At 42.9% G+C, this 22,893-nt stretch overlaps 1 protein-coding gene across 1 annotated transcript in view; it reads right to left on the bottom strand.

The window, feature by feature from the left end:
* Positions 1-5,837: 5,837 nt before the first annotated feature.
* Positions 5,838-22,893, bottom strand: part of Smc3 (structural maintenance of chromosomes 3) — a 41,881-nt gene continuing 24,825 nt past the window's right edge. The window contains exons 17-29 of the mRNA XM_048338279.1: positions 22,613-22,754; positions 20,378-20,528; positions 18,754-18,906; positions 16,676-16,827; positions 15,642-15,800; positions 14,290-14,397; positions 11,401-11,509; positions 9,923-10,170; positions 9,627-9,839; positions 8,606-8,797; positions 8,178-8,355; positions 7,366-7,472; positions 5,838-6,243 (exon numbers count right to left, since the gene is read on the bottom strand). Coding sequence (XP_048194236.1) covers positions 6,172-6,243; positions 7,366-7,472; positions 8,178-8,355; positions 8,606-8,797; positions 9,627-9,839; positions 9,923-10,170; positions 11,401-11,509; positions 14,290-14,397; positions 15,642-15,800; positions 16,676-16,827; positions 18,754-18,906; positions 20,378-20,528; positions 22,613-22,754 — 1,984 coding nt within the window. The 3' untranslated portion in view covers positions 5,838-6,171. The remainder of the gene's footprint in view (positions 6,244-7,365; positions 7,473-8,177; positions 8,356-8,605; positions 8,798-9,626; positions 9,840-9,922; positions 10,171-11,400; positions 11,510-14,289; positions 14,398-15,641; positions 15,801-16,675; positions 16,828-18,753; positions 18,907-20,377; positions 20,529-22,612; positions 22,755-22,893) is intronic.

A 22,893-nucleotide genomic window follows, 5' to 3' on the forward strand; every position in this document is an offset into this window, starting at 1 on the left:
CACTTCTAGCTTTTTCGATGGTTAATTGGAGGAAAGAGTCTCACAGACTTTCCTGCCCAGGCTGGCTTTGAACTGCAATCCTCAAATCCCATGCTAGAGTTACAGGTATGGGCTACCAGCACCTGGCCATTTTCAACGTTTTTGGAAATTAAGCTGCACCGTGACTCTCACGTGTGGGGAGGAGGCCCAAGTTAGGGAGGGAGGAAGCAAGCTGAAATCATGGAGGAAGCTGATGGGCTGGAGAATGTGCACAGGACGGAGCACAGCGCCACTGTGTCCTGACTAGATGATCAGGGGACACTGGGGCAGACGGTGGCGGTGTAGGGGGTGTAGTTGAGGCCGTAGAGTGTGTCTGCATGAGGTGCAGGGATGCAAGGGGCTAGGGGGGTAGTGGGCGTTTGGGGGTAGAGAAGGTGTGTCCTTCCACTTAAACCGGCAAGGAGGTGGCTGAGCAAACCATCCCCATTGAAGAGGCACCGAGGGCAGCTCAGAAGTCCTGAGGAGGCAAAAGGAAAGTTTTCGGAGCTGGGGTGGAGGCTGAAGGCTCCAGAATGCTCCCAAAGAGCAGACTGAGGAGAGGCAGGAGAACACGAAAGACCACAGACTATGCGAATCTGCTTTTTAGCAGTGTGCTGGTGGTTCACATCTGTAATCCTAGCTACTCGGGAGGCTGAGATCTGAGGATCTGAGGATCGCGGTTCAAAGCCAGTCTGGACAGGAAAGTCTGTGACACTCTTATCTCTAATTAAGCACCAGAAAACTGGAAGTGGAACTGTGGCTCAAAGTGGTAGAGTGCTGGCCTTGAGCAAAAATGATCAGGGACAGAGCCCAAGCCCTGAGTTCAAGCCTCAGGTCAGGCACCCGCCCCCCCCCCCCAAAAAAAAGAATCTGCTTCTCTAGACCAGGAATGAAGGCAGGCCCTGCTCCAGGCTGGCTTTGGGGGGCTGTACAGGGGTGATGGGGTTGTGCTTGGAGGTCACCACCTGGCTGGGCTAAAGACCACCATGGACTGGGAGGTGCTCACACTGAACGCTCTCAGTTCACACACCAGCTTTTGTGCTGAAAGTCCTTTTGGCAGACTGGACCCTATTTTTTTTTCTTTTTCTGTCAGTCATAGGACTTGAACTCAGGGCCTGGGTGCTCTCCGTGAACATTTTTTTTTTGTCTCAAGGTTTACCCTCTATCACACTTGAGTCACAGCTCCATTTCCCGGTTTCTGAAGGTTAATTGGAGACAAGAGTCTCACGGACTTTTTTGCCCAGCCTGGCTTCAAACCACAATCCTCCAATTTCAGCCACCCATGCCCAGTGTCATGGACCCCACTCTTTTTGGTTCTGGGGCTTGGACTCAGGGCCTGAGCACTGTCCCTGGCTTCTTTTTGCTCAAGGCTAGCACTCTGCCACTTGAGTCACAGCGCCCCTTCTGGCCTTTTCTATATATGTGGTGCGGAGGAATTGAACCCAGGGCTTCATGTATGTGAAGCAAGCACTTTTGCCACTAGGCCATATTCCCAGCCCCTTGGACCCCACTCTTAAAGGCCAGGATAGTGTCCTGGTTCACAGGCCTCACTTGTGCCGCCCCCCCCCCCCACGCATTGAACAGCTGGTGTGCTTTCTGCATGGTATTACATACAACCTGTTGCAAGCACTAGGTACCCTTGACTAAAAGCATCCAATTTATGACTGAGCTGCAAGATGTTAACACTTAGCTCATAAACTGCTGCAGCAGAAATCATGCAAATATCACACCTGGATCTTCTCCTCATTGCTGTTGCTGCTCTAATAAGAAGCATGTTTGAGAGATTAGACTGAAAATTAGAAGAGGGATTAACATGTGCCAAGGGCCCCCTCTAGTGGTTAGGGAAGAGAATGGCCTGGGGAGTTGGGATACTGGGAGGAATACAGCCACCAGTTCTTCTTATTATTTTTGCCAGTCCTGAGGCTTGAACTCAGGGCCTGGTGACTCTCCCTGAGCTTCTTTTGCTTAAGGCTACCACTTGAGCCACAGCACCACTTCCAGCTTTTTCTGCTTATGTGGTCACACCGAGGAATCGAACCCCGGGCTTCGTGCATGCTAGGCAAGCAATCTACCACTAAGCCACCTTCCCAGCCCACCAATTCTTATTTTTTCTTATTTTTAATTCTTTTGTGCCAGTCCTGGGGCTCAAACTCAGGATCTCACGCTCTCCATCAGCTTTTCTTTCCTTCCTTCCTTCCTTCCTTCCTTCCTTCCTTCCTTCCTTCCTTCCTTCCTTCCTTCCTTCCTCCCTCCCTCCCTTCCTTTTCTTTTTCTGTGCTGGTCCCGGAGCTTGAACTCAGGGCCTAGGCACTGTCCCTGAGCTTTTTTTGTGTTCAAGGGTAGCACTCTTACCACTTGAGCCACAGCTCCACTTCTGGCTTTTTGGTGGTTAATTGGAGATCAGAGTCTCCTGGACTTTGCTACAGAAGCTGGCTTCAAACTGCAATCTCCTGGGGCTGGGGATATGGCCTAGTGGCAAGAGCGCTTGACTCGTATACATGAAGCCCTGGGTTCAATTCCCCAGCACCACATATATAGAAAATGGCCAGAAGTGGCGCTGTGGCTCAAGTGGCAGAGTGCTAGCCTTGAGCAAAAGAAAGCCAGGGACAGTGCTCAGGCCCTGAGTCCAAGCCCCAGGAATGGCCAAAAAACAAACAAACAAACAAACAAACAAACAAACTGCAATCTCCTGTAGTTGGATTACAGGCATGAGCCCCCCAGCCTTGATCAGCCTTAGTCACAGCTGGCACTCTACCACCTAAGCCATGCCTCCAGTCCAGCATTTTGCTAATTAATTGGAGATGGAGACAGATTTTCCTGCCCAGGCTGGCTTTGGACCATAGCTCTCCAGGTCTCAGCTTTCTGATTAGCTAGAATGACCGGTGGGCGTGAGCCATGGGCACCCTGGATTGTAGCCATTTCTCACTGAGGTAACATGATTGATTTTAAACTCAAATCTTTCAAAACTTGTCTGTGCTGTTTTTTCTTCTCACCAATGCATAATTCAGTGTTTCCAGTCTTCTTTGTGCCAGTTCTGAGGCTTGAACTCAGGACCTGGGTATTGTCCCTGAGATTTTTTTTTTTTTTTTTTGCTCAAGGCTAGCATTCTGCCAATGTGTCTTTATTTTATTTATTTTTTTTTTTTGGCCAGTCCTGGGCCTTGGACTCAGGGCCTGAGCACTGTCCCTGGCTTCTTCCCGCTCAAGGCTAGCACTCTGCCACTTGAGCCACAGCGCGGCTTCTGGCCGTTTTCTGTATATGTGGTGCTGGGGAATCGAACCTAGGGCCTCGTGTATCCGAGGCAGGCACTCTTGCCACTAGGCTATATCCCCAGCCCCCCAATGTGTCTTTATGACAGACTCCTACCAACCACTGTGATGACTTGGGAGGGTAAATATATCTGTGTTCTCTTTGCAAACCTCATCTCCATGCTGCCTCCTATCCCTGTGCAACTATCTACTGGCTGTCACAAGGGCTCTGACACCCAGGAGGCTCTGTCTCTAAGAAGGGGAGACCGAATGCCACGTGGCGGAAGATTTATGGGGCCACATTGGCATCTTCCATGCAAGAGACTGGCAACCAGGAGTAGCAAAGTCCACCCACCCCCCAGTACCTAAATAGATAAGATCAAAAGAAAACAGGTGTAGGGAAAGATGAAGGAAGTAGGGACCTGTATGTACCTTCCAACCTATTATGTGTAGGCCAATCACACCGTAAACTGGAGGCCTCTTCCCCCAATTCTAGCTAGCACGAGAAACAAAAAGCTCATGACTTAGAACGTTTGCTCAACCAAAGCAGGAGAGCAAGTGCTGTTCTGGCTTTCACTTTCTAAGTGTGCCCCTGATCTGGGTTTCAACCGTTCTCCTCTGTAAAACTAAAAGCATTCCATTGAAATTTTAAAACTTTCATCGCTGGATCTAAATATATCCTAGCTACAAGGTCCTGTTATTTTTAACTTAGACCAAGTGTAAACAAGCCATCTTTTAAGAGGACATGTCCTGTCAGATCCAGACTCCTGTCCAACTGTTCCTTGCCGAAGTGTTCATTCCATCGGCCCACTTTATCAAGAACGAATGTGACAAATGAGGGGCAAGCACTCGAGGGTCAAGGGCATCCACACGAGAACTGGACACAATTCAGTCCCCAGTAGGAATTTGCCATTTATGTTATTGAAGGGAATAAGGGTGAAAAAATACTACCAAATTAACACCCGTAGGTGTTAGATGAGGATTTTTGTTGGTAGTATTTTTTTTATTTTGTGCTGGTACTGGGGCTTGAACGCAAGGCCTGGAAGCTGTGTCTCTTAGGTTTTTTTTCTTCTCAAGGCTGTCAGTATCACTTAAGCCACAGATGTACTTCTGGCTTTTTGGTGGTTAATTGGAAATAAACCTCCTGGACTTTCCTGCCTAGGCTGGCTTTGAATTGTGACCCTCAGATCTCTGCCTTCTTCTGAATAGCTAGGATAATAGGCGTGAGCCACGGGTGCCTGGCAGGTATTAATTTTCCCAGAGGGGAAAAAATGGCTTGTTTCTCCCAAAAGAAGTATAAAGTTAAAGAAAATGGGCACTCCTACCTACCTACATATAAGTCCCAAGGGAGAAAGAAGACTGGCCTATTGTACCGGTGTAGGTTAACCCTTCCCTGCCCCAGCTTGGATCTGCACCAGTGCAGCTGATCTCCTAACATCAACCTCACAGAAAAGACTGCAAGTGGCACTGTGGCTTAAGTGGTAGAGTGCTGCTAGCCTTGAGCAAAAGCAGCTCAGGGACAGTGCCCCCCCCCCACCTCCCCAAAGGAAACTTGTGTTGTTTGAGCTCCAGAACAAGGAAGGAGAAATAACTAAAAGAGGATGGAAGAAGAGGATGGAAGAATAGGCATATTATTTCTAAGCTGGGCACAGTGACTCATGCTTGTAACCCTAGCTACTGGGGAAAGCAGAGATTGGGCAGAAAGGAATCGTGCTGACGCATCACAGAATGCATGGATGAACCTTGAAAACTCCATGCTAAATGAAGAAGCTGCACCCAGAACTGCAGACCCGTGGCATTAAGGGAGAAAGTCAATTTGTGTTGTCAGGGGCTGAAGAGGGAGTCAACTGCTAACTTGTGGTTTATTTTGTCAGCAATAAAAAAAATGAGTCTAAAATTAGACTGCAGGAATGGGTGCACAATGATGTGACTAGACTAACAATACTGAATTGTACAAGTGCACGTGGGTGAATTTTATGGCATGTGAATTTACATCTCAACCATTTGAAAATAGAAAAGCCCCCAAAGACTTATAGGAGAAGAGGAGAGGGGAAGAACGAGTCTTCAGAATCTACTGACTCAGGGAAAAAAAAAATGGGGGTGGGGGGAGGCTGTCCTATACTCTGCATTCATTAACTAGAAACCACCTTCCCACGCCACATGTTCAAATAAATACACTGCCACCTTAAATTGAAAATAATTTTCAAAGGGTTGCTACAGTGAGCCAGGGGCCTGGTGGTGGCCACGACCAGCCCAGCCCACTCCTCCTCACAACTGAAGAGCCCACCCAGGAAGAACCTGGCAGCGTCACATTTCTAGAAGTTACCCACGATTCAAGCATGGGATGAAAACCACTGCAAAAAGCAACATATGAAACTGAACTTCTTTCTCTTAAGTGCAAATGACTTCTTTCTTGGGCAAAATTACAAGTATTTCTATTAATTTATCTCACCAAAGAATCTGAAGGTCGAAGACAGAAGAGCTAGACTGCCCAACACAAACGTTAGTGAACAAAAAAAGGAGATATTTGAGAAAAATTATTACAATGACAAAAACATATAAAATGCTAAATTAGTCATAAAACCAATTATTTATTTGAAGCTATAAAAAGAGGCAAGATAGTTGGTAAAATAATTAAGAAAGAATATTTAGGATGTTTTCACAAGATTTAACATAGGAGGATGATACTTTACAAAATGCCATGAGGAGAATAAAAGTCAAACTCGAGGTAAAAATGCCACGTTAGAGTATTTTATAAAATACAAAGACAGAAATATAAAAGGACTATGTATATTCTAAATCTAAAAATGAGCAATCATGACTAAATATTAGGTTTAAATGTACAGTTCCCGGGCACAAGAGCCACGAAGCTATGCACGTCTGCGGAAGCGTGCGCAGCCGCCCCTCAGCCGTGCGTGGTGTCGTCTTCTACGAAGTCCTTGGCCATCTCTGCTGTGATCACGTCAATGTGGCTAACCTGAAGAACAAAAGCAAACACAAAACCTGTCAGGCCCCAAACGCACACCCCAGATCTGCACTGCAAAGGGAAAAGCCATCACTACAAGTTTTCCTTAGCACGTCATAAACAATTTCTGAGGCACGGGTAAAACTTCTATTTGAGTGGCGCCTCGATGCATGGACCCTTCCTTGGAAGGTGTCAAGAAGTGCTTACAGGCTGGGAATATGGCCTAGTGGCAAGAGTGCTTGCCTCGTATACATGAAGCCCTAGGTTCGATTCCCCAGCACCACATATACAGAAAACGGCCAGAAGTGGCGCTGTGGCTCAAGTGGCAGAGTGCTTGCCTTGAGCAAAAAGAAGCCACGGACAGTGCTCAGGCCCTGAGTCCAAGGCCCAGGACTGGCCAAAAAAAAAAAAAAGAAGTGCTTACAGCTAAGACACATGAACCATCTTTTGGTGTAAATTATACTACTTTGCTATTTCATCCACAGATCTTCAGGCTGGGAGTTACCAAGCCAAGAATTGTATGTAACTGATAAAAGACTGTATTAAAGAAGCACGGAAGCCAGGAGCCAGTGACTCACACCCGCAATCGTAACTGAAGAGGCTGAGATCTGAGGAACACGGTCCAAGGCCAGCCTAGGCACTGAGACTTTTTTTTTTTTTTTTTTTTTTTTTGCTGGTCCTAGGGCTTGAACTCAGGGCGTGGACACTGTTACTGTCCCTGAGCCTCTTTGTGCTCTAGGCTTACCGCTCTTACCATTTGGGCCACAGCGCCACTTCCAGCTTTTTCTGGTCGTTTATTGGAGGTAAGAGTCTCACTGACTTTCCTGCCCAGGCTGGCTTTGAATCACAATCTCCAGATCTCAGCCTCCTGAGTAGCTAGGATTACAGGCATGGGCCACTGGCACCTGTGAGACTTTCATCTCTAGTTAAGCACCAAAATGTCAGCTGTACAGCTGTAGTTGAGGTGGTAGAGCCAAAGAACTCAGGGACAGCACCCAGGCCCTGAGTTCAAGTCTCAGGAATGGAACAACCACCCCCCCCCCCCGAAAAAAAAAGCATCAAATAGACTGACAGGAAGGTAAAGACTCAATGACTTCAACACTAGCAAACCAATGCCAAGTGAAATAAAATTACCTTGTTTCTGAATTTTACACCATAGAATTTGTCAGCTGACTCGAGTAGTTCAGGCCGAAAAGTAGTTGTTATGAACTGAGCATGTACAGCAAGTTCCATAATCATATCTGTGAAAAGTCATTTAGATTTGAAAAAATTTTACAGTAGCTATTTTTCACTCTTACCTAAAGTTCAAAACATTAAAAGCAGTATTGAATATCTATCTGCATAATATTGCCAACCTGACCTTTTAAAGAACAAATCTTTAAACTCAATTTTAAAGTTACAGAAGTTTTTAATGAAGAAATTTTTAACATAGTATTAAAACTTTTAACACAGTATTAAAAATGTCAGAGCAAATTAAGTTTACACACACTATATATACATATACACAAACATACACACATCAAACAAGCATGTTAATTGTGCATTTAAACAACCTAGCAGGCACTGATAATTCATGCCTATAATCCTAACTGCTCAGGAAACTAGGAGGCTGAGATCTGAAAGATGGTGGGTGGTTCAAGGTCAGCCAGGCAGATAAAAGCTCACTAGACTCCATCTCCAAAGTAACCAGCAAGAAGCAGGGGTAGTCACAGTTCAGGTGGCAGAGCAACATCTTTCTAAACCGGGAGCTTTGAGTTCAAATGTAAGGAGAGCCAAAATTGGCAACAAAACAAAAAGGTGAATCTAATTCTGCCCTTACACATTGGGAGAGGGCTGTTCTCTGTATGCACGTTTGGCTGTATCTATCCTATCTAGTCCCTCTACGCTAAGAAGGAAGCCACCACCTTGAAGCACACCAGGGCTAGGTAACAAAACCGAAGCTGCACCTGATACGGCCTTCCTGTGCTGCGCATCCAGAGCCTGGTCGATCTCGTCGAACAAGTAGAAAGGAGCTGGGTCACACTTCTGAATGGCAAAAATCAGAGCAAGAGCCACCAAGGATTTCTGCCCCCCGGAAAGCTGCTGCATCTCCCTCATTTCTCCTTGTTTTCCTGTGAAGGACACCTAAGACAACACACTGATAAGGTAATATCAGAACAGGCACCGTCACTCTTCTTACATTTTTATTAGCATGTATTAGTTGCAGGGGGATTACTGTGCGGTGGACTTTGTACCAGAGTAGACTCAATTCTTCCATGATCACTTTTAGAATCACACTGCATACACACAATGTAGCAATTACAACAGCAAATGCATCTACCAACTGTAGATTACCAACAGCAATGCTGTAAGGACAGATGCGATGTTTCTTTACCCTAATGCCAACTCCGGTGAACTGGTCGACTGACGGGACACTGCTCTGTGACCCGGAGCCCCTCTCGCTTTCCCCGCTCCCTTCTCCTTCGTCCTGGGACTGGCTGCCCTCCACGTCGCCTTTCTTCATCACCAAAGTAGCTTTGCCACCAGGAACAAGCTTCTGGAATACTTCACTGAAGTTCTTTGATACCTTCAAATACAAATTTTGCTTAGCTACTGCTTGAAACCAGGATAAATTTTAAAGTAATCACAATTATGTTTTAATGTTCTGAACAAGAGTCACTGCTGGACACAATGATTCATGCCTGTTATCCTAGCTAATTAGGAGGGTGACACAAGGAAAAACATGAAGGACAGCCCAGGCAAAAAAGTTCACAAGACCCCATTTCAATGGAGGGGAGCCCAAGTGCACTGACACAAACCTGTCATCCCAGCTGCAATGGGCACCATAAACAGGAAGACTGAAGTCCAAGCAGGGTGTCAAAAAGTGACACCCTATCTCAAAAACGAACAGAGAAAAAAAAAAAAAAGGCAGAGACACAGCTCAAGGAATACAGTACCTACCTAGCAAGCATGAAGCGGAATTCAAACCAGTACTGTCTAATAGCTACTACTATAAGTAGTAGCAGCAGCAGCGGTTACCACCATCAGGTTTGGTAGCACATACCTATTATCTCAGCATCTGGGGAGGTTTACACAGAAAGATTGAGAGCTTGCGGTCAGTCTGAGCTACGTGAAGTCTAAGGCCGGCACGAGCCATATAGGAAAGCCTTATGTCAAAGGCCAAGAGCCAAGGATGCAGCTCAGTGGATAAATAAGCACGGTGGGTTCAACCCTCAGCTCCACAGCCCCCCAACCTTAAAAAAAAAAGACTACCCACTGGATTCTTCTCAAAACCTGTGTACAACATTTAGGTTAATAAATATGTCAGAGATCTGTGAAATGGATTTGTTCATGTATGTCAGATCCAGAGTAAGTGCTGAGCCTTTTTCCTATGTTAACTATAGACAGAAACATACCTGTTTAAAAGTTAACTGAATAGCCTCATATTTTCGAAGTTCAAGTACATTCATCAGTTCCATAATGGATTTGTACCCTCTATCCAACTCTTCTTGTCGCTTTATTAACTTTTCCTTCTGCTCAGAAAAATTTACAAACTGATCTAAAGCCTTTTTGTTTACATGGCTGTACTTCTTTAGTTCTGTGTTGCACTGTTCGAGTTTCCGAAACAACTACAAGAGAAAATAAAGCATGATGAAAGCATGTACTACTCAGAGACTGGTGTAGGTACTTCCATTCTTAAAACAAGATTTACCTGCTTGAGGCTCAGCGTCTGGTACTTTTCAAACGCTTCCTGGGGAAGTGACCCAAGTTCTCGAATTTTCTTCATACATTCTTCTTTTTTCTTTAACAGCATGCCCTGCCGATTTGTCATCTTTTCCAGTTCTTTAGTATCATGGTTTATAGCATCCATGTGTTCTTTTTCCATATTTTTCCAGCGCTCCATACTTTTTTGAAGCTCCTTAATTCCAGCCTCTGTTTTATCAATGGAGTTGTCCAAATCTATAATGCGGGGAGGGGAGACAAAATTAATTTGTTAGGGGCTACTTCTCAGCCAGAACAAAGACTTGTCCTAGCTCCCAAAATAAGGTTTTAGGTATTTCCAGTGTGTAAATTTTAATGTAAAAATTCACAAGCCAGGGGCTGGGAATATGGCCTACTGGCAAGAGTGCTTGCCTCGCATACATGAAGCCCTGGGTTCAATTCCCCAGCACCACATATATAGAAAAGGCCAGAAGTGGTGCTGTGGCTCAAGTGGCAGAGTGCTAGCCTTGAGCAAAAAGAAGCCAGGGACAGTGCTCAGGCCCTGAGTCCAAGGCCCAAGACTAGGAAAAAAGAAAAAATTCACAAGCCACTTAAATCTGAACAAAATTTGTTAGAATGTATATGAGCTGTCATTCTGACAATAAGTACCCATTAAATATTTTTCATCATTTAATGTTCACGTTTTTATTTTTAAAACTAAAAAAGCTTTTCTTCTCAACAACTAAATGCTAAGAAATTCAAATATATATGTTTGCTGGTGATGGTATTAAGGCTTGAACTAGGGCCTAAGCAACAGCCTTAGCCTTTTCGCTCAAGGCTGTCCACTCTACAACTTGAGCCACAGCTATACCTCTAGCTTTTTTAATGGTTAACTGAAGAAAAGAGCCTCATGGACTTTTCTGCCCAGGCTAGCTTTAAACCACTATCCTCAGATCTCAGTCTCCTGAGCAGCTGGTACAAGTGTGGGCCACTAGCATCTAGCTGAGAATAGTTTATCCTTTGTTAAAAAGATGCTATAAGGGGCTGGGGATATAGCCTAGTGGCAAGAGTGCCTGCCTCGGATACACGAGGCCCTAGGTTCGATTCCCCAGCACCACATATACAGAAAACGGCCAGAAGCGGCGCTGTGGCTCAAGTGGCAGAGTGCTAGCCTTGAGCGGGAAGAAGCCAGGGACAGTGCTCAGGCCCTGAGTCCAAGGCCCACGACTGGCAAAAAAAAAAAAAAAAAAAGATGCTATAAGGTCATTTGGTATAAAATTGTCGAAAACATTTCAGCAAAGTGAAAGTTATTATTTATGATTAGCCTACTAAAACTCAATTCACTGTAAGTTATGATGATGAACAACACAAAAAAATTCTTAGTATGCGCTTTTGCTTATCTGGTATTTCAGCATGTAGTAAACAGCTATATAGAGCAAACAAGCTCCATTTTGCCAAGTATCAAAAACTGTCTACATACAAACGTACCTTCGGACCGTGCCATGGTGTCTTTTACTCTTTTGTTGATGGCCTCGAGTTCAGATGTGGTGGCGGTCAGCACCGTGCCTCCCTCCGTCTCCCTCAGTTCGTTAAGTTCCTGACACATAAAAGGACCATGAGGACTAAGCCACAAAATAGGAACTGTGTTATTTTCAAAATGTTTTCACTGTCAAGAATTCCATAGCTGTTGTTAAATATGGACACTCAGAAGAACAAAATCATATGTAGTTCATATAACCTCACATAACTGAAGCACCTATTATAGGGGAAAAAGAGTAATGATAAAATTACTAGAAATGTTCTTAGCATTTCACTACTTCTGAGAAAGCATTAGCAGCACCTGCTGAGCATTGGGAATATGCTAGAGTAGGGGTCAAAGCAGGTACTACTGTAGTGTTATTTCCTACAACAGGAAACTGAGGCCAGAAGTATTAAGAGACTTGCTGGAAGCTGCACACTAGGTGGCAGTAGTAGAGCTCAACCAGGCCTGTAGTCAACATGGCTGGTCTCAAGCATCCCCAAAGCCAAGGGTCACAAACACAGCTCTCCTACAACCACTCTTCTTTTTCTTTAGACGATACTTTGAATGTCTATAATTAAACCTCATGGGTAAGATCTTCATATGTAACACAGTATCACTATTGTACTCACTTGAAAAAATCAAATTTAACATTTCCAGAGCAATATGACTATTAATTTCTTTTTTTCTTTCTTTCTTTTTTTTTGGCCAGTCCTAGGCCGTGAACTCAGGGCCTGAGCACTGTCCCTGGCTTCTTTTTTGCTCAAGGTTAGCACTCTGCCACTTGAGCCACAGCGCCACTTCTGGCCGTTTTCTGTATATGTGGTGCTGAGGAATCGAACCCAGGGCCTCATGTATATGAGGCAAGCACTCTTGCCACTAGGCCATATTCCCAGCCCCTATTAATTTCTACATGATGCCAACATAGTAAACTGAGATACTTTTTTCCAAAGCTAAAGTTCTCAAACATTCAAATGATAAATATAAGTGTGTGTTTATATAAAAGGGCAGTAATGGAGGTATGTGGTACATCAATAGCAGCACCTGCCTTTCTAGTTTCTGCAGTCATCCCAACCAAATTATAGGCTTCCAGCACATGTTGTTAAAAAGGAAGCAAAAAGAGAAGAGAAAAGAAACCATCCAAGTTCTCTTTTACTGCCAGGGGACCCAGCACCATTTTTAACTAGCTTCCCTATCATCACTGGAACAAAAACATTCTCTAGCAACAGCATTAAACCAGTGGATAAAGCAGTCACCACTACATAGCATAAAGAAGGTACAAAGCATTACTTCCACACAGGTGAGAGACAGCACGGCCCTACATCTTGAAAGCTAGAGGACACAATTAAAAGGCAGTATTTAAGACTTGAGTCTACTTTCTCAGCAAGAAAGGATGGTATAACAGCTCTGTAAGGAAGTGTGCCGTCTTAGACACGATTTCCTGTTCAGTTACACACTTCAGCTAAAAAACAAAGTCAAGGAAACACCTCAAACCAAAAATTAAAATCATCATCATCAATTATCATCATCATCAGTATTATCATTATAAAATCCCCATAACCACTGGACTCACAAAGACAACTAAAGGAAGGTAAGCAAAATCCATCTGTACAGTATTCTACCAATCAGCCATGTATTGAAAGCCAAATCAAAACACAGCTTCATTTCAAACAGAAGCAGTGGCCAACGCCACTCAAGGGTGCTACAATAAGTTAGTCCTCAGCTCACTAGCCCAGGAAGGGGAGCTCAGTTACTACTGTACTCTATGTTTAACCCAATCAATCACCAGGTCAGGGAAGGGGAAAGCTTCCCTACTAGATTAAACCAGGCTTCTCTACCCAGCACCAGCTACCTCCAGTTCACCCCATGTCTACAAATGCCATAAGCCACACTCAAAGGGCAAGGAAGCTGCACCTGATGTGCTATCTGAAACGCTGGTGTTCAAGCTCAGCTCTTCCTCTGTGGTGTGACTTGCCTGTTTTGGTGCTTCCTCTCATCATAAAGATTTTCAGATCTATAGTGCACACTTAAAGAACCCATGCACAAATGTTGACAGTGCGTGCCCACCAGATGAAGTGAATTATGACAGGGGAGAGATGCAAAGCCTCTGTGAGCGGGGACAGCAGTGTCCGCGTGACTGCTTCTGTGTCAAGCTCAACAACATGATGGCAGTCACCACCTAACCCTGGCGGCGGCTAGCATCTGACTTTAGTCTCCCCATCTCCTTCCTCTCTCCCTCCATGCCCTGCAATAAACTACAGCCTTTCAGATTTCCTCGTCAGTTCTGATCATCTGGAGGTTTGGTGGCTGTGGCGAATGCAGGGGGGTGGCATCTTGTCTGCTTTTTCCTACAGAGGATGACGGGCCCATGTTTCGGACTCACTTGACTCTCTGCCCACTTCTTGGGCTTTGCTTGCCTGTCTGCATCCTTGCTGTGGAGAACTGCCACATGGACTTTAAGGACCCAATGCTGTCTGCTTTGTCTGGGGTGCAAACTGTGTAAGTGGTCCAGCTGTGTCATTCTCACACAGACAGACGATGCTGCTCATTCCGTGCGTGGGCTAGCTAGGGGACCTGTCCACACAGGACGCCGCCCCTCCCTCCTACCCCTGCTGGCGCCAGTGTGCTGTCTCCACCATGCCAGGTGTGCCTGGCGGTAAATCAATGTCACTCCCAAAGGTCTTCAGTTCCCTTGCAGACACTGTTCCCGAGGCTGAAATTAAGCTGTGCTATGCTCTAACAGGGGTTCATCCTCCAAGGCTGGTGTGTCTGTGCTGGACAGTTTGGGCTTTGAGCCTGAGCTTCATGCAACCACTTTCAGTTATGGGCAACAAGGAGCCCCCCCAAAACAGACATACCTGTTCTACTTGGTCCAAGCGTTTTCTCAGATTCTCATTAAGGTAAGTTTCTACTCGAGTGATAATGCCTTCTAATTTAATTCTTTCATTTAGCAACTGTCTGTTTTCCTATAATTAGGAAAAGAAAAATTAGTTGTCCGCATAATCATGAGCATGCTTACAAATGTTCATCTGTTGTCCTTTCCATTACCTGGACTCTAGTGAGCTGAAAAGTAGTGTGATGTCATATTCTGGGGGGGGGGGGGGGGATAGGGCTTGAACTCAGGGCCTGATCACTCTCCTTAGCTTTTTTTGCTCAAGACTAGCATTCTACTCTTTAGTTGCAGCTCTGCTCCCAGCTTTTAGATATGGGTCTCATAAACTTTCCTGCCTAGACTGGCCTCGAATTGTGATCCTCAGATCTCAGCCTCCTGAGTAGCTAGGATGACAGGTGTAAGCCACTAGCAACCAGCAGAAATGGTTTCTACCCTTTCAACAGGTGCTATCCTTTCTTCACTTTTTCTTTCTTTTTTCTTTTTTTTTCCAGTCCTGGGGCTTGAACTCAGGGCCTGAGCACTGTCCCTGGCTTCTTTTTGCTCAAGGCCAGCACTCTACCACTTGAGCCACAGTGCCACTTCTGGCCTTTTCTATATATGTGGTGCTGAGGAATCGAACCTAGGGCTTCACGTATACGAGGCAAGCACTCTTGCTAGTGGGTCGTGTTCCCAGCCAGCCCCTCTTCACTTTCTTGACTCGACAGCCAGGCAGGTTTTGCACATCTGTAAAACCAGCACTCAGGAAGCTGAGGAAGACCTTCGAAGTCTGGGCTATAAACAAGACTCAGTGGGAAAAAAAGTTTTGTCTAGTTCATTTTCTAAGGCTTGCTGCCCAAAAGACGTTTCTTTCCTACTTTTCTTGTATTGGATTCAGTATTAGTTGCTTACATAGATGCATTAAAAAAAAAAAAAGTCAGCATCAGGAAGTCTGAGGATCTTAGTGCCGGCCTAGGACAGCGTTTCCAGACCAGGCTAGGGAAGGCCTGGGCTTAAAACAAGTAAGTCTCTCCCCCAAACACCAAACACCCAAGAATTAACCAAAGCAATACTTTGTTAGTAGTCAGAAAAATGCATCTTTATATATGCATACACGTGTACTCAAACTCACTAGTAAAACATGTGCATTAAGATGGAAAACTTCTTTTATAATCCAAACATCTACAAAACTTTAACTTTATTTGCTCTTATAGATAGAAAAAATTCAAGTCTCATCTTTGTTTTTTCAATTTGCCTTTTCAGATTCTTATATATTGCAAGGAAGGGACTTTGTACAACGGCTAATTTACGAATCATCTTTTCCTTGTTAGGTGTACTTGCCTGTTGAAGTTGCCGAATCTCATCATTCAGTGCATCCACTCTTTTCTGATCTTCCAGACTAAGCTGAGAAAGCAAATCGGTCCCCAGCTCCGCTTTCAGTGACTCTCTGGTGGATTCCATGGCATGCAAACTCGCCTCCAAACTCTGTAAGCTTCGTTGCTACGTGACAAGTACATTTCCCACTTATTAATAAGGGCCTTAATCACCACCTTGCTTTTAAAAAATACCTAGATACAAGCTATACCTAATCGCATAATCCAATTAAATACTAAGTACTATATGTGTTGCAAAACCCTACTTTCAGTAGGTTAATATACTAAATGAACTTTCAACTTGTGATATTCTCAACTTATTTATAGGGAACTAACCCCCACAGTAAGCTTCTGTACTGAATTTTTTTCAAGTTTTGTCAAGGGAGCAAAGTAGGGAGTTTTGTTTGTTTGTTCGGCCAGTCCTGGGGATTGAAGTCAGGGCCTGGGCGCTGTCCCTGAACTACCACTTGAGCCACAGTGCCACTTTGGCTTTTATAAGTAGTTTATTAGAGATAAAAGTCTCACAGGGACTTTTCTGCCCAGGCTGGCTACAAACTATAATGTTTAGATCTCAGCTTCCTAAGTAGCTAGGATTACAGTAGTGAGCTTGGCACTATTGATACATTTAATAAAGCTTTTTATCAAAAGTGCTTCAAGTTTATGAGACGATAATAAACTATTTGTATCAATTTTGGCACAATCATATCAAAGCACAATACTGAAATAACTCCGTAATCCTTTTTAGACAAAAAAAGGTACTGATAAGTTAAATACTGTCAGACAATACTACTAAACTATAACCAAAATGCCAACTTATCCAATTAAGGTGGAAGCTGGAATGCAACCTACAATAAACAGAATACTCTTGGTGATGGGAGTGTAAGTATAGGACAGAGAGGTACAGGCCCAAACAATGACAGAACAGATGAGCTTCAATGAATCCACAAGGCACACCCCCAACTCCATACAGTTAAAATAAATCTATCACACATACTTACGGACCTTAGGCATGAAGGTTTTCTCTGACTGCTGCCTCTTCTCTTTAAGCATCTTCATTTCCGATAATATGCTGTCTCTGGATGCTTTAAATTTTCTTTGTTGAGTCTCAATCTGCTGCATTTGGTTCATCAACTGATCAATTTCATTATTAATTCATATACAAAGCTAAGGAAAATTCTCTCCAGGTTATAGAAATATCCTATGTTCTAATTCTCTTCAGTTTTTATGAGCACTTTGCTTTACTTTTTTACAGTTTTACTACAAAATAAGTTACTTCCCCAAATTTATAGACTACATAACATCATTGAACTAATTACCAACATAAAACACTTGCAATCATAAAAGAAGCTAAAGGGTTGGGGATTTAGTTCAGTGGAAGAGCACTTGCTTTACTGAGTTCAAACTTCAGCACTGCAAAAAAACCTCAAAACATTTTATCCCCATATTCCACTCTCCAAATCACATGCATGCTTATTTACTAATAGCTTATACCAAAACATCAACAAAAAATACCAGAAGAACCCCCCCAGGAGTCCATAAAGGAACTTAAGCAAAACCCATCAATGTCTTTTCATTCAAAAGTATCTATTGTGTAAATCAATTATGCTTAAACCACTTCTAGGGAGTTGGTAGACTTAGTGTAACACTAAGTCTTGCCCAGTGTGGAGGTACAATTCAGTGTAGTTAATGATCAAAACAGGAGCTGGCAGCTGTTGCCAAGACCCCTTTCTGTACCCACACTTTCTTTGTGCTAGCACACCTTGTCATGTCCAGGCAGTCCTCCCAAGCATCCAGAACAGACCCTTGTAGACTCTCCCAGTGTAAAAGCTAACATGCTTAGATTCTTTGTGTTGCCGTTTACACTGATGGCACAAGGGCTATAAATTTGTAGCTTCAAAAAGATAAATAAAGGGGCTGGGAATATGGCCCAGTGGCAAGAGTGCTTGCCTTATATAAATGAAGCCCTGGATTCGATTCCCCAGCACCACATATACAGAAAAACAGCCAGAAGTAGTGCTGTGGCTCAAGTGGCACAGTGCTAGCCTTGAGCAAAAAGAGGCCAGGGACAGTGCTCAGGCCCTGAGTCCAAGCTCAGGACTGGCAAAAAAAAAAAAAAAAAAAAAAATCACCGATTTCACTTATGAATGCCCTTAAAGAAGCAAAGATTCACTTTATTAATGCTCGAGGACCTGCACTGTTAGTATTGTGACAAAATGGAAAGCACATAGCAAGTTCTGCACTCTACCAAAGCACCACAGTTATTTAAAAATTCCAACGGACAACAGATTCAGCAGTGAGGTCAACTGGCCACTCTTCATGTAACACTATTTTGGGCAGCTTTGTTTTTCCTGATTCTCAGGTTTGAACTCAGGACCTGGGTTCTGTCCCTAAGTTTTTGTGGTCAAGATAACTGTTCTCATACTTGAGTCACAGTTCCACTTCCAGCTTTTTGGTGATTCTTTGGAGATAAGAATATCATGACCTTTCTACCCTGGCTGTCTTTGAACTGCAATCCTCAGATCTCAGCCTCCTTAAGTAGCTGGGATTACAGGATTACATAAACCACAGCCCAAAGCTAGTGACTGTTCTCTCAAAGAACTACAATTACTCAGATTTGGGGATTAGTTGGCCTCCAATAACAGCAAATCTGCACTGGACAGTCTCTAGAGAGTAAGGAGCATTTTCTAATCCATATGTACTTAACATGTATGTATGTTCATGCTCTCCCCCCGGAAACACTCAGGATTCCCTTCTACAAGTCACTGGCTAATTCTGTTCCCTCTCTGCCTTACTGCCTTACATTTTGTTGTCCTCAGGTTCTTTTCCTTCAAAAGTAGACTCACTAGAATTAACAATTAAACCAAGAATCAATATTAGAGTGGTTTTTAGTTTTTCCACTTAGTCTTCAGAAGGCAAATAGGAAAACATAAGCTCCTGTGGTTAAATAAAAGCCAAAATAAAACACATGGACTTCTGCTCTGCTATTGAAAAAAAATACAATATAAAAAGATCAAATATTTCAATTAAAACGTTATTCTTTTTCTATAGTATCAATAATTAAACACAAAACAAAAAGATATTTTCAATATTTCTGCGTAGGTTTTCATTGAGTTTTGCTTCAAGTTCCCCTAGTTCTTCTTCAGCTTTTCTAACATCTTTCTGCAATTCAAGTCGAGACTTTCTTGTGTCATAATAACCTCCAGTTAAAGCTCCTCGGTGACTGACTTGGTCACCTATAAACAAAACAGAAAGATAGTATTCTGTACAACATTTCTTATACTTAGTGACAAATCGACATAATGTAAGACTAATTTAAATGCTTTAACTACAAAATGAAAACTAAAAGGAAAAGTGGAGACTTTAAACCACTCTATGTCAACAGAACAGAACTCCGGCTTGGAGTTATCACTAACTGAATCTGGGAAAATTTGGGCATCAAAAAATAATAGCATGGGGCTGGGGATATGGCCTAGTGGCTAGAGTGCTTGCCTCGTATACATGAGGCCCTAGGTTCGATTCCCCAGCACCACATATACAGAAAATGGCCAGAAGTGGCGCTGTGGCTCAAGTGGCAGAGTGCTAGCCTTGAGCAAGAAGAAGCCAGGGACAGTGCTCAGGCCCTGAGTCCAAGCCCCAGGACTGGCCAAAAAATAAAAATAAATAAAAAATAATAGCATGGAGCTAGGCACCAGTGGCTCACACCTGTAATCCTAGCTACTTAGGAAGCTTGAGATCTGAGGATCACAGTTCGAAGCCAGCCTGGGAAGGCTCTTATATTCAATAAACTATTGTACTCAGAAGAAGCCAGAAAGTGCTAGCCTCAAGCAAAAGAAGCCTGGGGACCAGTGCTCAGGCCCCAATTCAAACCCCAGGACCAGTAAAACAAACAAACAAACAAAAAATAATAGCTGTCAGGTGCCAGTGGCTCAGGCCTGTAATCTCAACTGCTCAAGAAGCTACTAAAATCTGAAGGCAAAAAAAGTTCACAAAATTCCAGCCCCAATTAAAAAGCAAAAAGTTGTGACTCAATTGGTAGAGCACTAATTGTGAGTACGCAAACAAATCAAGCAAAGGCCCCGAGTTCAGTCCCAGGTATTAAATTTTTTTTTTTACAATGATGCTAATATAGTTGGTTCCTTTATGATCCCAAAATCTTTGAGAAGAGATCTATCAGTTTCAAATAGCCAAGGAATCCACAGTGCAAAAAAAGATTAAGAATCTGTGCTAAAGACCAAATGTTTATTTCAATTAAATATCAACTATGGAATCTCTTTGTAATCTTACTTGAACAAACAACTATTTAAAACGGATAGCCAGGTGCTGGTGGCTCACACCTGTATTCCAATATCACAGTTCGAAGCCAGCCTGAACAGGAAAGTCTGTGAGACTCTTATCTCCAATATGTGACTCAGAAAAGGCCAGAAGTGGCAATGTGGCTCAAGCGATAGAGCACCAGCTTTGAGCATAAAGATGCTCCAGGACAGGGCCCAGGCCTTGAATTCAAGCCCAAGGATCGGCAATAAAAAACAAACAACCTGATAAAAATAATTGGCCATGAATTTGTCAAATCACATACTATTAAAACTATGACTCTAACACAGCTTATGTTCACCAGACATGCACACTGCTCAAGTGACACACTGTACAACCTATGTATTAAGTGTTTTGTTAGAAATTGTTTAAGCTAGGAATTAATATTCATACCTTCCAAAGTAATGCAATCCATAGTGAAAGCACGGGCCAGTTGGGTTGAAACTTCCATGCTTCGACAGATCAGTGTCTTTCCAAACACATGTTTGAAAGCCTTGTCAAATCGGGGATTGTATCTCAGCTTACTGATCATAGGAATAGCATCCTGAAAACCAAGATTTCATTAACAAAGACCCCAATACAATTCATTAAAAATGATGTGCAGCAAAAAATATCAGTGCAACTACTGTAATTTCACCTTGAAACTACACAAGTTTCTGTGTCCAAGGTTAAAAGTATGCAGTAGGGTGCTAGCAAAGCAAGCTTGCATGAAGCCTGGGGTTCAAGCTCAGGTTCAAGAAAAGTTTTTGTATCCAAGTCTCAAAACGTGGAATCACACTGAGTGCTCTACTAAGGTCCTGAGAGGGGATCAACTTGGGTTCCAAATACAGGCTATATTGTGTTTTAATAATCAGAAATCGAGGTCCTAAATTTATAGTCAGTGACTAAAAGTTTTCTTTGTCTCATTAAAATAAACAGATCTGGGCTGGGAATATAGCCTAGTGGTAGAGTGCTTGCCTTGTATACATGAAGCCCTGGGTTCAATTTCTCAGCACCACATATATAGAAAAAGTCAGAAGAGGTGATGTGGCTCAAGTGGTAGAGTGCTAGCCTTGAGCAAAAAGAGGCCAGGGCCAGTGCTCAGGCCCTGAGTCCAAGCCCCAACACTGGCAAAAAATAAATAAATAAAATAACCAGACCCTTCAAACAAACAAACAAAAAAAAAATGATGTGCAGAATTATGACCCACATCTTTATGACATAAACACAAACACCCTTACATATCAAGTTTTTTTGAGTTAATATACACAAAACCCTTAGTATAGGATCTGTCACTGAGGACTTAATAAATAACAACCAGCACTTCCTCAAAATATTTTAATTTTATACATCAGATTGCATCTAAATTAAGACATTCAGAAAGATACTGTTTCAGACCAAAAAATCTCCATTTTTAATTCCTAAATTGCCAGGACAGAGTTTTTAGAACTGCTTTAAAAATTTCCAAATACATCCTATATAGAAAGGTGTTACATCTAAGTTTAGCTTAAAGAATTATGAAGAGAACACCAATATAACATCACATAGCACCAGAAACAGAATGCACGGATTTCATCTAGAAGCCCTGAGTGCCCCTATCCTAATCACATAATGGTCACCCACAGTGGCTACCTGAGAGAGGACCATCATCAAGACTGTGCTAATCACTTCCTCTAACCTCCTAGTTCTATCTTCCACATTATTTTTATGCTTATATATTAAGTACAATCACACTAAATGCATTTTTTTGTCTTATTTCATTCATTCATAATGTAGGTAATTTGTAGATTGGAAAGTAGGGGAAAAAAGCCCTTTCGTAGCTTATCAAGATTCTTGTGCCAGCTGCCAGAGGCTCACTCTTAGCTACTCAGGAGGCTGAGATCTGAGGATAGTGGTTGCAAGCCAGCAGAGGTGAGAGTCTGTGAAACTCTTATCTCCAATTAACTACCAAAAGGCCAGAAGTGGAGCTGTGGCACAAGTAGTAGAGTGCAAGCCTTGAGCTAAAGTAGCTCAGGGACACCACAGTGAGCTCAAGCCCCAGGACCGATCCCCAACTCCCCCAAAACAAAGATTCTTGACAGTACACTTTTGTTGATCACTCTAAGATGGTTTCAGTCTTAATCTTAGAGGATGGTAAGCGTTACTGCTGCCACCCACATTCTGAGGTTGAAGACCTTGATGCAGTTTCTCAAGGATGGTGTCTCAAGACTATTTTTTAATCCACTTAAAATGGACAAGCTGGTAACAAAAGCAACTTGCTTTCAGTCTATCATCATGCTAGCCACTTCTTTTTACATTCATTGTACAATGGTATTTCAATGAATACATACACATACTAATGTATGAACTATTTTCAAAACGTATCCAGAAAACTTTACAATACTTTTACTCTTTTAAATGATAGTTGCTTGGTAAATTCTTCTCTGATTCTATAACGTCTTCTGTCATCCTGAAGACTGCATGCTTACAATTTGTTTCATATCTTGGCTATTATCTGTCTCCCTCCTCAACCCCACCCAACAAAGCTATATTACATACAGACAGCATGTTTACCTGACAAGACAGTGAATCCCAATATAGCATGATTTAAGTAAATCCTATGACAAGAAGTAACTTCAAAAAGGTAGATCATAGCACACACTGACTCACATTGGTTTCAGGATAAGCAGTGTCCCTGACGTCTAACTTGTTAAGAGGCAGGAAAGTGACCTCTCCAGGAAGATTCATCTTATTGAATTCCATTAAAATCTTCGTGCTGACTTCATCTGAATCCACAATGTGATAAAACAGCCTGTGTATAAATGGAAAACATCTTTATTACTAGTGGTATAAATATTTAAACTTCAAACAATTCACATTTTTTCCTAAAAAATCCAATCTGTATGAGGAAATAAAAACCACTTAGACAATTCCAACAGCAACAAAATGGT

This window comes from Perognathus longimembris, chromosome 2 (genome assembly GCF_023159225.1).
Source record: "Perognathus longimembris pacificus isolate PPM17 chromosome 2, ASM2315922v1, whole genome shotgun sequence".
Classification (NCBI taxonomy): domain Eukaryota; kingdom Metazoa; phylum Chordata; class Mammalia; order Rodentia; family Heteromyidae; genus Perognathus; species Perognathus longimembris.